At 48.0% G+C, this 14,495-nt stretch overlaps 2 protein-coding genes across 13 annotated transcripts in view; both read left to right on the top strand.

The window, feature by feature from the left end:
- LOC120899825 (protein spire) overlaps positions 1-14,495 on the top strand; it is a 119,230-nt gene that overhangs the window by 102,060 nt on the left and 2,675 nt on the right. For 5 of the 8 annotated variants that reach the window (XM_040306077.1, XM_040306078.1, XM_040306075.1 and 2 more), the window contains 6 exons: positions 5,811-6,050; positions 10,046-10,341; positions 12,065-12,329; positions 12,614-12,667; positions 13,574-14,193; positions 14,258-14,458. In XM_040306077.1, coding sequence (XP_040162011.1) covers positions 5,811-6,050; positions 10,046-10,341; positions 12,065-12,329; positions 12,614-12,667; positions 13,574-14,193; positions 14,258-14,458 — 1,676 coding nt within the window. The remainder of the gene's footprint in view (positions 1-5,810; positions 6,051-10,045; positions 10,342-12,064; positions 12,330-12,613; positions 12,668-13,573; positions 14,194-14,257; positions 14,459-14,495) is intronic. The other 3 variants (XM_040306081.1, XM_040306080.1, XM_040306079.1) reach the window with 2 other exon arrangements.
- LOC120899828 (mucin-5AC-like) lies at positions 882-3,758 on the top strand. 5 transcript variants are annotated; one of them, XM_040306088.1, is made up of 2 exons: positions 882-1,876; positions 2,066-3,758. In XM_040306088.1, exons 1-2 carry the CDS (start codon positions 945-947, stop codon positions 3,285-3,287), a joined length of 2,154 nt encoding a protein of 717 aa, XP_040162022.1. In that variant the 5' UTR covers positions 882-944; the 3' UTR covers positions 3,288-3,758. The 5 variants fall into 5 exon arrangements, with proteins under 5 accessions (XP_040162022.1, XP_040162021.1, XP_040162020.1 ...); XM_040306087.1 differs by having other exon boundaries at positions 882-2,011; positions 2,120-3,758; XM_040306086.1 differs by having other exon boundaries at positions 882-2,933; positions 2,976-3,758.

The raw sequence follows: 14,495 nt of genomic DNA, 5'->3' as shown, positions 1-14,495 counted from the left end.
AACCGACACGGGGCCACGGATGCTCTCTCGCCATTCGCAACGCGGTGTATTCTGTCGAGAGAAAACTCTCGTGAATGCATATTTTATTGCCACTGTCATTCGTATTTTCATCTCGTTTCCTTAGGTTAGTAGTAAGGGTTTTAGTTTATTTTTTATTTCCTCTCGATTACATCCTATTGCTTACTGTCCGCAGCATATGGAAGTAAATTGAAATTGAGTGCAGCGTGAATTTACTACTATCAGCGTGATGTAACAGCAGGAACACCTTCTCCGTTACATTATAGCGCCAAATTGATTTTTCGCTTAACCTTGCATGAGTTCGTCGTGAGACGAAAGCGGCGAAAGCGACGAACGATAGAGCGGAAAGCAAATGCATCTCATCATGGGGGGTGATTTCGCAGTTAAATGCCAAGGTCACAAACGTTTGCCAACTTGATGCAAAAAGCGCATCGCTTGTGTGTTGGTACACTGCAACTGTTTTGTATGCGCAGGACGTCCTCTCATTTGCTGGTATTGATTTCCTAGAAATATACCCACAAGATACGATGACGTCACGAACGAGTGACTGAAAAGTGTATCCCAGTTTCATGGACTTGCAGCCACACAATCTGTTGTTGATGAAACTTCGGTAGCAGCTGTATTTTAATCTCTAACCGGAAGAATCACTTCACTCCCTCGGGCGAGTACTTTTGAATGCAATAAATCAATATGAATGAACCATTGGTCTACCGGATTGGTTACTCAAAGAAGAGGGAGCGCACTTACGCCGTTATCACGACAAAAAACAATTATGATAAGCTCTGATAGGGATGGAAAGATGTGTAGAAAGATTACATCCCGATAAAAGGCCCGCTCTGGAGTAAAGTATAAATGATGACAACCAGCGGGACCTGGGGTGACAAATCGATACTGGTTGTTGTTCCGGATAGTACTTACGCCTTGCGATGGGGCGCCTCAAGTTGCTGAAAGTGTGTCATAGTGGTCTTGGTGTGCTGTTGTGTTTGAATCTTCTGTGTCAGGTGGTTGTGGTGCACGCTGAAGCAATATACAATGTGACACTAACGATCGATGGTACGGTACCAACTACTGCTGATGCACCAACAAATCAAACAGAATCAGTGCTAAAGGACGGAGCGAGCTTATCATGGGTGGCAGAAGGATCAACTCCCTCATGGGATAGCCCTGGTCCGCCTGTGAATGGGACAACAGCTGATTCGAGCTCTCCTTCGTGGAATGTGACTGAGCCACCGCAGAATTGGACGACTCCTGAGTGGAACTCAACATGGAATCCGACTGGCTCAACTCCTTCGTGGAATGTGACTGAGCCACCGCAGAACTGGACGACTCCTGATTGGAACTCCACCTTTAATCCGACTGGCTCAACTCCTACATGGAATGTGACTGAGCCACCACAGAACTGGACGACTCCTGAGTGGAACTCAACGTGGAATCCGACTTACTCAACTCCTACGTGGAATGTGACTGAGTCTCCACAGAACTGGACGACCCTTGAGTGGAACTCAACGTTTAACCCGACTGGCTCAACTCCTACGTGGAATGTGACTGAGTCTCCACAGAACTGGACGACTCCTGAGTGGAACTCAACGTTTAACCCGACTGGCTCAACTCCTACGTGGAATGTGACTGAGCCACCGCAGAACTGGACGACTCCTGAATGGAACTCAACTTTAAATCCAACTGGCTCAACTCCTTTGTGGAATGTGACTGAGCCACCGCAGAACTGGACGACTCCTGAGTGGAACTCAACGTTTAACCCGACTGGCTCAACTCCTACGTGGAATGTGACTGAGCCACCGCAGAACTGGACGACTCCTGAGTGGAACTCAACGTTTAACCCGACTGGCTCAACTCCTACATGGAATGTGACTGAGCCATCGCAGAACTGGACGACTCCTGATTGGAACTCAACATGGAATCAGACTGGCTCAACTCCTTCGTGGAATGTGACTGAGCCACCGCAGAACTGGACGACTCCTGAGTGGAACTCAACATGGAATCCGACTGGCTCAACTCCTTCGTGGAATGTGACTTACTCAACTCCTACGTGGAATGTGACTGAGCCACCGCAGAACTGGACGACTCCTGAGTGGAACTCAACGTGGAATCCGACTTACTCAACTCCTACGTGGAATATGACTGAGTCTCCACAGAACTGGACGACCCCTGAGTGGAACTCTACGTTTAACCCGACTGGCTCAACTCCTACGTGGAATGTGACTGAGTCTCCACAGAACTGGACGACTCCTGAGTGGAACTCAACGTTTAACCCGACTGGCTCAACTCCTACGTGGAATGTGACTGAGCCACCGCAGAACTGGACGACTCCTGATTGGAACTCAACGTGGAATCCGACTGGCTCAACTCTTACGTGGAATTTGACTGAGTCTCCACAGAACTGGACAACCGCTGATTGGAACTCAACTTTTAATCCGACTGGTTCAACTCCTACGTGGAATGTGACTGAGCCACCGCAGAACTGGACGACTCCTGAGTGGAACTCAACGTTTAACCCGACTGGCTCAACTCCTACGTGGAATGTGACTGAGCCACCGCAGAACTGGACGACTCCTGAGTGGAACTCAACGTTTAACCCGACTGGCTCAACTCCTACATGGAATGTGACTGAGCCATCGCAGAACTGGACGACTCCTGAGTGGAACTCAACATGGAATCAGACTGGCTCAACTCCTTCGTGGAATGTGACTGAGCCACCGCAGAACTGGACGACTCCTGAGTGGAACTCAACGTGGAATCCAACTGGCTCAACTCCTTCGTGGAATCTAACTGAGCATCCTCAAAATTGGACCACTCCATCGCAGAACTGGACAACTCCTCCGCAGAACTGGACATCTCCTCCGCAGAACTGGACCACTCCTTTGCAAAACTCGACTACACCAACGCAAAACTGGACGACTCCATCACAGAGTTGGACTACACTACCCCAGAACTGGACAACTCCATCAATGAACTGGACTGAGACGACGCCAGCTTGGAATGTGACTGAGCATCCTCAAAACTGGCCAACTTCTACGCAGAATTGGACCACTCCAGCGCAAAATTGGTCCGAGTTAACCACATCCCCAACGTCTCCAGAAATGGTCCCTATAAACCGTAAACCAACGAGAAGAACAACGAAATCCCATACGACGACAACGACTACTACGACACAATCGGCCCGTATAAAGCTCCTCGATCGTAATCCTACGAAACGATTCCGTCAACAGCCGGTACGAGTCAGGCCGCACCTTGATAGCAGAACTAGATAAATGGATGCGCGCCACATCCGCTTCGGTTCCGTCTGCGGCTGCATCTCAAGTAGCCGACACCGAGATGGCTATCATTCCGTACGTGATACGTCACCGATAGTAATGAAAGGCGTTTCGTGTAGCAGAGGTAGCAACAGATACGTTACGGAAGTCGAAGAAGTTCAAAACAATATGCCTTAATGTAAAATGAATACATCTTTATCTCAGCAAACACTGGTAGCGAGTAATGTGATCGATGTGAAAGATGTATGATAATTATGATAACTGTCGTTTCCACGAATCGATGAAAGAAGATATGCAGATGATTGTACAGATTGTTTGATTCAGGGAAAATTTGGAAAAAAGCGTTATACATATTTTCAATTAAATGCAGCTCTTTAATTACTATAACTATTAGGGATAGTTTTACATGCAGGTGAGTAAGAGAGAACCGTAAATGTTAAGATAATAAATGTAGAATTATGGAATAAACCTTGCCTCCCTTTAGGTTTTACTTTTGCGACAAGTAGTGTACAAGATAAGCGCCGGCGCTGGACCGCTCCAAGCGTATGCTCTCGTTTTATTCCCCAGCTTTTGTTTATGTTCAGCTTGCGTTACTACTACCACCACCGATTCAATGTTGTGCGCTAGATGTGGCAAGCTAGCTCCGACCGCCACCGATGCGATGGGAGAAGCAATGTTTTGTTTATGTTGTGCATATATGCGCGAGGCAGAAACGGAGGGTGGCACACGGTTGTCATTGTTGCCTGTGACCAACACAGTCACAACACACTGCCCGTTACTACTAGCGACGACCGCTGCTCACGCTCCGCAATCGAGATAATGTGGTGGTTGCGCACGCGCTCCTCTAGCAGCATCGGCTACGCACCAACACAGCCACTGCCAGGTTTTACTATTTCAGCATAAAACGGTGACACTCTCCCTCTCTCGCACGACACTAGAGGTACAGGCACGCTCTCTTGCTCGTTGCAAAGCATATCGTCAAAAGGGGGTTGCAGACCGTTCACGGGAACTCACCACGTACAGTTTGCGAAAGAACGTTAACCACGCGGGGCCGAAACGTACGCGCGTGCCGGATTTGTCTCCGTGAAGCTTTTCGCACAGTTTTTTTTTTGTTTTTGCTGTGGTTGCTGGGGCAATGTTTCAATTGGTGTGATGCAGTTGCAACAATGCTCTGTACGCAGCATAAACCTCGAGCTTCCTCGATATCGCCAACTTCTGCAGCCGCCTTCTTGAGTGTGTTGAGGCTTGCTTGTCGTGTGTTTAATTAGCTGTTTCTACGGTACTAGAACGCAACCCTCCGGTTAGCAATGTGTTGATAGTTGTGCCCTTCGTGTATGTGTCGTTCTACATGTTGGAAGTGTTTGCATTTTCATGGAGAAAAACAGTAAAAACAGATCTGCCATTTGATTAATCGATAAGTTGGACGAGTGCGTGTAAATTTTCCGAACCAACGCAACACGGACGTGGTCGTGTTTCTGTCGACTGAGCTTCCCTGATTGTTCCGTTGTGCCATCCCTCTCACGTGGTGCCAGTGTGTGGAAAAGGCAGGAAAAATCCACTGCATTCTACGAGTGTGTTTGTGCGAAAGTAGTGTTTGGTGTTTTGTTAGTGTAGGTGCAGGAGAGAAAATGGGAAATTAAAAATAGAGCGAGATCAGGACCGACCGATAAACATCCGTATCCTTTGTCGTGCCTCGGTTGTGGTTGGGGAGGGCTTTCCGTGTACGGTTTTATGAGTTCCCCAAGGATACAATCCCCCGGTCTCTCCTGGTTGGATATGTGGTTGGATAATATTGCTATGCTCCACCTATGATTTTGTTCGCTTTTTTTGTTGTTGTTTTCCTCAGCTGACTCATAAAACTATAGTATCTGATCTGAAAGAGTAAGGTATTGGGTGAGTCATTTCCTTCCACAACCGGTACCATCCTGAAGGTACCATCTGTTGGGAAATGGGGATACTATATTTTCCGATGTTGATGGAAAGGGACACTCTTGGTATCCTTGTTTTGGTGTGAGGACACATCTATGTCGCTCCTATATGTATACAAACACGCTCTCGTTAGACTCGTCTGGCTTGAGGAAGCATACCTAAAGTACCCACCGCAACCATCCAACGATGCAGCACGTTGGATAATAAAATAAGGTGGTCGTAGGGATTGTGCAGGCCGTTGCCGTTGATGATGTCATCGTTAGTTCCTTCTCGACATGGCACGGCGGGTCGGGTCAGTTTTCCTTAACCGCAGACTACAATTTATCGATCGCTCCGTCTCGAAGCGTCTTAAGTGCATTGAAAGACACTTCAGACCTTTGTGCAGAACAGTGAAAGCATCGTATTTCATAAAACCATCCATTTCGTTTTTAGTGTACACAGTTGCACGTTCATGAACTTTTTTGTTTAGTTTGTTGGTTAAATATCCTATCGAAGCGTAGTTTTCATTTGCAATCTGCCTGAGAGTGATAAAAACTGCTTACAAATAGTTAAACGGTTACACAAAAATCATGTTTGTCACGGCGACCGCAGACTGTGATTCACCCGATGGCGACCCGTGCGTCGATGCCGTTCGCGACCTGGCGTACTGTCCGGCGGACAACCCGGCCACGGTACCGATGGCACCGTCACCGCGCAAACCACCGACACCGGCCAAGCACAGGAGCAACAGCATTGCCGGCGGTACTGTTGCGGGTCTGCCGCCCATCAATCGCGTACCGAAGGCGGCCCCACGGACAACACAGCAGCCGCCAACGCCAAAGCCCAGATCAGGTACACTTGTTTCGTTCGGGGGAGTCGTTGAGTTGCTGGGTTTTTTTTTTGTGTGTTTGTGGATTACCATTAGGGTTTAGGTTCCGTGTTGTGTTCGTTCCCTAAAATTGGATTGCGTGAGCCGCTACAAAGAAGGAGAGATACGAAGTTATATTATGATTAATGCTCTTGCACCATATGCTATATAGTCTTTAACGAGAAAACGAGGCGAATGTGACCATAATTTAGATCATACTTTGAATTAATTTCGACGAAAACGCTTCTTCACAGAATGCGGCCATTATTATTGTGGGCGATGTAGGGAAAACTGCTTGTCAAAATAATTAACTTAATTCCCAAAACATGGCGGTAGCAATCAGCCTAAATGGCCGTGCAAACAACAATTTGTTTATTTCCCGCCCCCCGCTTTGGAATTAGGCGGGTTGAGTGGTTGGGATGGGTTGAAGTTTTTCCTAGGAGTTCCAAGAAACCAAACGGGTCACCAATTATGGAAAACCAAGAGCTGGAAAATTGGGCGCACTGCTTGCTGGGACGTATTCAGTTCATTGCTACTAGTTGTAGAAGTGTTTCTTAGAGTTAGAAAGAGTTTTTTTTGTTACTAGTATGTGAATGTTCTAGGGGATCTTCACTTGAAACCTATTTACCCGCAAACCCCATCATTACCATATGGAAGAAGAAAATGTAGCGGACTGATGCTAATCATTCCATAGAATAGTACACACCAGCAGAGAGACAGGGGTGCAATTTGCACGCCCTCCTGCGAGTTCGTTGCCCTGTAACATGCGGTGTGTAGCGCCACCGGTTATCCAGTTCCCACCTTATTGCCCACCGTGAGTTTGTCACTCTGATTTCAACGCCATCACCGAAGGCAAGCCGCGGCTCAGCCAAGCTCCAAGCGCATGGCATCATAAAACGTGTCTTGTTTGGTAATGGTGTTTGGGCGATGTTTAGGGCTTCTTGCGCGTTCACCTCAAGCAACACGCGTTTTTTGGCAAGGGAAGGTAGCTGTTGTCGTGGTCTTGTTAGCCACCGCGAAACCTTCGACATTTTGTCTCGTCATGTCCGTTTCAACGACGACAAACGGCTAATCTTCACACGCTCAATTTACCACACAGCGTGGTGTCCACGCACGATTTGAAGACAGAGATTTGGTGTCCATACCGATGGATGCGTCCGATTTGCTGCGGCCATTAAATATGCATTCCGTTTTCCAATCGAGCTCAAATCACGACGAATCGTCGTTTTGTTATTGCGTCACTGCCGTACGGCGAAGTGTGGCGTGTGCTCCATTTCACAGCTTTTTGGTTTGGTGTGAGCGGTGAAAATCGATTGATTTATGCAGGTCCTTTTAATACCAGCGTCTGTGGGGGAAGAAAAAGCATCAACGCAGAGGAAGATACGAGAGAGAAAAAATGATGCTTTTCGCAGCTTTCGGATGTGCGTCGCAAAACAGGGTCATGTTTATTCTGCCAGTTATTGATCGGCCACAAGTTCGCCACGGGGCAGTCTTGTTTGGGGAAACAGTGCGACGCAAATGCTAGTATCATGTGGGTGTCTGCTCTCTTGTGGGCTTCGTGATGCCCAGCCTTGAGCCAATTCGTGCTGGGCCCCACACATAATGAATATGATGATATAATGTGGATGTGATGGGGATGAGACATAATGATACCGTCGAGAGAAAAGTGTCCAACGCAACGCCAGCATAATATGGGGTACCGTAAGGATGGTTCCCAGCAGCTTCTGGGAATATGGGAAAACGACTTGTTGACGTACAACTTGCCACGAAGCGGAAGGGCAAACATTGCAAACGAAATTGAACACTCTGCATTTGAGCTGTTGCTTTTTTTCGGTGTATTTCTACCATATGCTTTGTGGAATAAAGCGTTCATTTTATTATGCTCCCCTCCCCGGATTGCCGTACTCAAAGCTTGAATCGATAGACGCCAATCGGCATGTTGGCCCGAGGCCAGGAATTGCCAAAATAAACCTAACCAGTGTCTGTATGGAGCCAAAGATGTTGCACAAGTTGAAACACTTTGGGAAGGTTTTTTAGTGTGAAATTTATCTTCCTCTTTTGTATTTACCTTACCAACAAAAAACACAGAAACTGACACATTTTAAACTCGTACCGACATCACGTCTGAAAAGGAGATGTTTGTGGCTCTTACCGGGAAGTTATACCATCTCACAAACGACTGTCGTAAAAGTGCAATTTTATAAAAATGTATCCCATTAGAGAATTGAGTTCAACTTTGTCCGGAAGTAGGATGTGTGGTTCTCTCTTACCTCCACAGAAGAGCTCTCTTTACTCCAACTCTTGTACTTCTTTATAGTGAAAGCATACAGGCTACGTAATCCTCTGCTGTATGCAGTCTTGGACGTGTGTAAAAGCTCACTGCCAGGGATGCTTCCTAGAATGATCTCCCTCAAACTCATCCCGAGGTCCCCAGGTTCAGCTCAAGCTCATGAATTGGTAAACCTAATCGGCCTTAAAACATGTCCGCTTTGTGCATTCTGCTTGTGCGCGCGTGGTATGCGGCTTCATCCCTGAAGACATGACGAGGCAAAGATGCCTTCCCGGTCGGTGTTATCACCCAGGGGGAGAGTGGCTCCTTCTTTGGCTATTTATGTCTGGGGCTTTCAAAATCGAATTTGTGGCTCCCGGACAAATTTCTGCTCGTTGCCTAGTAGCTACTGTAGGTAGTGTAATGGTCAAACATGTGAAGGCGTTTCCAAGAGTTGCCTCATCCATGCATGCTTTAGATGGCGTGTGTACTTACTTTTGGAGGAGTGGGACGACCCAAATTTGGGGCATCATGCTACAACCCCCAAAACCCCTAAAAAGCTCATGCATGGAAGAAACACTTACAAGCAAGCATCATAAATCGTGTGTTTGTACAGGCCCCTGTAACGCCAAAAGAGTTCAAGGCTTTGTTCTAACCCGAGAGAAAAGCAGAGCGGGTAGAACGCAAACACTATAAAAACAAGGGTTTTGTTAGTGTCAGAGCAGTTAATGACTCATTGTGCTGTGGTGACCGTTAAGTAATAGATCTTCTTTTGCCAGCAGCATGGTGGGCCTTTCACCTTGAAGTAGCATGGCCTTACACGGGGCTCCTTCCCATCGGCCACACTTTACACTTGTTGCTGACGTTTGCTGAGCGTAACATGAGCGGCAAGCATTGATCGATACCAGGGAGGGGTCTGACTAACCCTCAAACACAATTCAATACGGTGCAAAAAGGAAGCCATTTTTTACCCATTTCACAGCTCCGTGTTTCCTTCCTCCAGCCCAATGGGAGGTAAAGGAAAGAAGAACGCGCCTTACCCGCCGGCCCAAAACGAGCCTAAGGTGAAGCCTGACCCTCAAGGTGTACTACTGTACCTTCGCCCCACAGCCCCACGTTCTCGTTCTAGGCCAGGGTCTTTGGGTGGATAAAAAAGCCCCCCTTGCCACCGCACCGCAGACACAACACAACTTGACACAGACGACAAACAGCCCGCGTGTGTGTGTGCGTGGTGACGATAAAAAACCGCGACCAGTATCAGTGGTTTACTACATTTATTGATGGGATGCGGCTTTTTGAAGTGTAGTGTGCTACCCGTTTTACAGCCATGATATAACACCAAACGTGCTGGTAAACGATCGCGCAGCGAGAAAGCATTACAGCATTACTCACCCATAGGGGAGCTGATAAAAATTAGGTTAACGCTTATTAGGCGAGCGTCTGTGGTGTCGTTGTTTTTTGGGAGTTTTTTGTTTGAAATCGTAGCCTTGGTCCCGTTTATTGCATGCTTGTGTTAAATTTGTCAAACGTTCATTAGTATCTTGATGTGTTGTGTTTGTTTTTTGTCTTTTATCTAGCCGAAAAAAAAACGTTTGTAAAGTCATTGCTCGTTCGACATGGTGAAAGAAATGTGTCCCCTTGCGCTCTGTAGCTAATTCGATCTAATGTTTTCCCTTTTTCTTTTGCTCTGCTCGCAATTGCTACTTTCAGTTTTACCTACCACAACCCAAGTAGATAGCGTAAAGAAATCGTGCGATGATGAAATCGACACCAGCGGTGCAGCCCACAGCCTGGACGGGATCGGCAGCAGTAGCAACAGCGGCGGCGGCGGTGGAACCGGCAGCAACCAGAGTGCCAGCTTCCACCACGGTTCCAGCGGCTACTTCAGCGGCGGCATTAGCACGGCCCACAAAACGATGACGCTGGGTCGTTCGAGTTTTTCGCACACCAGCGGTACACCCCGTAACACCCTAAGACTGATACCAGTAGACTTTTCGCTGTTCAACGTAAGTACGCCGTTGTGGCATCGTTCTGGGCGTCTAAGTTGGACCATCGTTAGATAACTTGGATAATGTCTCGGTCACGATGTATTACACTGAGGGGAGGGATTTGTAACAATGCAACTGATTATAGACGGTCGAATCGGGCGGGTAAGATCGCGGATCATGCAAAGCGTGGTGTGGTGGGCCCTTGCAGATAGCTTGCCGGCCCTTTGGATGGCAAGCTTGCTCCACATTGCTGAGCAAATTCACTGCAAACCGCGCAACATCTCGAGTTGCTGCCTCATGTTTGGACATTCCTTGTCTGTCTCTATAAATTGGAATTTCAACCGTGATGCCTGCCGTCATGAAGTTGTTGGTAGGCAAACGTCACCAAACGTCATCACAGAATAACTCAACACGAATGCATTAACCGTTTAGCGGGTGATTTTTGGTACAAATTGTGAAGCAATTCACCCAGTCTCCATTGTTGTTGGACGCGTTTTTTCTCACTGTTTGAGTCCGGCAACGAAGCCGCAGATGTCGTGCTGCTAAATGAGGACTTAAAAGAACAACCTCCTCCGGTTCAGTCTTGGAGCGGATGGATTTCTTCAAGAGCATTCCGCCGAGTGGGCCTCCCCTTCACGTGTTTCGAACCGGTAATGGGTGGGATGGTGCAATCTGAGGTGGTCGGTTTCGGTTTCGGGAAACTGGAGTACGCAGCCAAGGTTGTTGGCATAAATTGGCTCGGTGTGTGTGTGTGTTTGTGTGTGCGGTGATTGAATTACTGGAACTGCAAGAAGTGAAGGGAAACGTTTAGCAAGTCTTAAAACCGCTTTTTTGGTACGAAAAAAAGGTTCATTCTTGCGATGAACTAGATCCTCCCAAAAGACCTCAATGTTTTACACGCTTCCTTTTAATCCATTAAACCATAAATCCACCCCAAAAAGAAAGAACATTTAATGTACTGCTACGGACCAAAGAGTCCAACTCTGCAGCCCATGGTGCAGCGAAGGAACTTACCTTTGAACTTTGCAAAATGCGTTTATGCGCCAACCTCTTTCCCTCACTTCATTCTTGCAGCAAGCCAAATGGGAGCGTGGAAAAGCTGCTGCTGGCGTGAAGTGGGTTGTGTTGCACTTTGGCCACTTAAAAAACAGCGCCCTTTGCGCCCACTGCGAACTGAAACGATTTTCACACATTTGGCAGACAAAGTTTGTTGTGCTTCCGCTGTGTGGACCCGAGGTGTTTCGTAAATGTTGAGGTCGCTCTGGGGGTTTAACCTTTTCCGTTCGCTCAGCCTCACACACTCTCGCGGTCCATTCTCGGTCCCGCTGGCACATTCCAGCTTTGGTGCCGCTTTGCGTCCAAAACGTGATCAGTTGTGTGTTGCCGTTCGCGGGCCACTTTTGCGACCAAGAGACACAAGGTGGGTTTGGGGTGGAAACTTTCAAAAACTGCGTGACCGTATTCTAAAGGAGCTTGCAGAGATTGTACCGGTTTGGGGTGGGTTTTCTCACCCACTTTTTTAAACAGCACGCACTCCTTCTCCGGTCCAAACGGCGGATTTCGACGTGACCTTCGGCTGCTGAGAAGCAAAAGCTGCTGTATTATGCTAAAAAGCATGGTGCAATACCGTTTTCGAAACATGTGGCCCAATAGCCAACAGTCGCTAATTTGTGTTTTCAGTTGCTTTTCCATTGTTTTATGACCCGTTTTGTGTTTTATGCTCTAACACGTTTCCTTTTAGGATGATGACTTCATTGATGAGACAGCGAACGATGGCGCAGATTCGGGCCCGAGCGCTACCAGTGGGGGGCCCCGGAGCCAGCAGCAGAACGGTGGCAGTCACCGGATACTGTACAGTGGCAGCGTTGGAGGCAAGCGCAGCAGCACAGACGCTGGCGGTGGTGGTAGCGGCCACACCAACGACAGCAACAACAGTACAAACCGGCTGATGATCGTCAACAACGAGAACAATCAGAACAACATCAACACCGTGCTGCGACGGACAAGTGAGTGAAAGAATGAAGATTTGGGAATGGTGTCCTCGCCCACAGTTACTAACACGCGCTCTCACACTGTCCCACACTGTCTGTCGGGTCGTGTTGTGTTGGGATAGTAAACGTTGTCCTCGTTGACTACTAAATGTCTAGTAGCGCATTCCCATCCATCTAATAATAATCATCTTTCTTCCACCTTCTTCTACCACCTTCCGTTACTAATACTCCTTCCGTCATCCATCCAAACAAAACCATCGGATATTCGATGCCTCCTCCATCTGTGGCCAATACGACAGAGAACATCATCACCCACGACGAGTACCATCGGTTCTGTGATAAGGCTCTCGAAAGTAAATATTAACCCTCATCACCGTGTGCTGTTGTCTGTGTGTGTTTTTGAGCTTTTTTTGGTGTGATTTGTTGTTTTACTTTGCTGGGTTTTTTTATTCATTCTATAGTCCCAATAAGTTCATCTCATTCTGTTCTTCAACTGCATGATCATCACGATCAGTCTAGTCAGCAAACTCAAGAGCATCGTTGTTTGTTTTCCATTTATGATTGTTTCCTCTGCACCAGTCCGTCCACAACAGCACCATTTGAGCTGTGTTTCTCAGTTTCGTCACGAACAGCATTCGGATGGAAGCTCCAACATCTTGGAATAGCGTTTTTGCTTTGTCGTCCCCCTTTTACACACTTGTGTGTTTCACGTAGAAAGCTCGGTTTAGCATCACTTTGATTAGCTCATTTAGCGACAAAGAGGGGAAGCCGGTCGTTGAATAGCGAAAATGTCACGTATTGTTGGTTTGAAATTGAGTGTTCAACGAACTGGTTTCGTTTCGAGTTTTCTATTTTCCGTTAGCTCATCATAAAGATTATGTTACAGTGAGGCGGTGCCTTTGTTTGTCATTTGGTTCATTTTTTTATGAAGAAAAGCTGAAGAGTTGAGCTGTTTTCTAATTCATATAACACTTGCTGCAGGTATTAAGTATTTTCTACTTTTTGTAACGTTTTTTAATCCATTTTTCATCCGCTTTTGTGTTGTTTGCTTGCTGTAGTGTAGTTGTTTTCTTGTTAGCACTGTTGACAAGTAGTTTATTTGTATTTATTCTCCAATGTTTATGAAATATGCACCTTTGTTTTTGTGTTTTTGGAAGCACCATTTCCATTTTCTTTTTCATTAAATACTAATCTCATTCTCATTTTTCTCTCTTTCCAATCCTTTCAACACCCCCCCTCCCCTCCACCATTTCTTGCAGCCTACGACCTTGCAACGCAGTGCGAATCGCGGCGAGCATCGATGCGCCGGCACACCATCATCGGCTGCAATCAGAACTACAAGCTCGACCCGCTGGCAAGCCACTCGGTGCCCGCGTCGCGGCCCGCCTCGCGCCAATCCGATCGCGACGCGGCCAAACCGGACACGCAACCGACGGCCAACGGTGTGCCCCCGAAGGAGAAACCCTCCGCCATGGTGATGCCGCACGTGGTGAACGGGGCGCGGCCGGCTCCGATCGGTAGCGCTGCGCCGGCCGCCGGCCAGAACGGCACCAGCAGCAGCAGCACGATCGAGTACGTCGGCGGCAGCAATCTGTCGTCGCTGGACACGTGGACCAAGAACTCGCTCGACGAGCACCAGTGGAAGGACGCGTTCAATCTGAACGACCGGCTGTCGCTGACGCTGGAGGAGATCGTACATATCCGCTCGGTCATGACGAAGGCCGAGCTCGAGGGGCTGCCGGTGGACGTGCACATCAAGGAGGACGTGGAGAAGCGGAAGGTGTGCTTCCTGTGCCTGCGCACCCGGTTCACGCTGTTTGCGCGCGGCATCCTGTGCAAGCTCTGCCAGCGGACGGTCTGCAACAAATGCAACACGAAGGTGAGTAACCTTTTTCCCCCCATTTTCTTTGGAGCGTCTTAAATGCAACGTGTTGCTTCTTTAGATGCGAATACCAACCGAACATTTCCGCAATGTTCCCGTGGTGCTGCTGTCGCCCTCGCTCATGAACAGCCCGTGCACCTCCAACACGCCGTCGCCGAGCCATCACGCGCACGGTACCGGCTCGGGCCCGACCAGCATGGTGGACGAATCCTTCCCCCGATCCCTGATGGAGCGACTGTTACGACCTGAGTTAGACCGAAAGGTAAGGACCCTTGGAGCGTCCATCCGTACAGCAACGC

Source organism: Anopheles arabiensis, chromosome 3, assembly GCF_016920715.1.
Source record: "Anopheles arabiensis isolate DONGOLA chromosome 3, AaraD3, whole genome shotgun sequence".
Taxonomy (NCBI): Eukaryota; Metazoa; Arthropoda; class Insecta; order Diptera; family Culicidae; genus Anopheles; species Anopheles arabiensis.
The sequence above is the reverse complement of the archived record's forward strand: the minus strand, read 5'-3'. Positions and strand labels throughout refer to the sequence as shown.

Excerpts from the sequence above, each read along its gene's own strand:
- LOC120899828 (XM_040306086.1), top strand. The coding sequence starts at position 945 with ATGGGGCGCCTCAAGTTGCTGAAAGTGTGTCATAGTGGTCTTGGTGTG. Across the intron at positions 2,934-2,975 it reads CACCAACGCAAAACTGGACG|ACTCCATCAATGAACTGGAC; the intron begins ACTCCATCACAG and ends CAGAACTGGACA.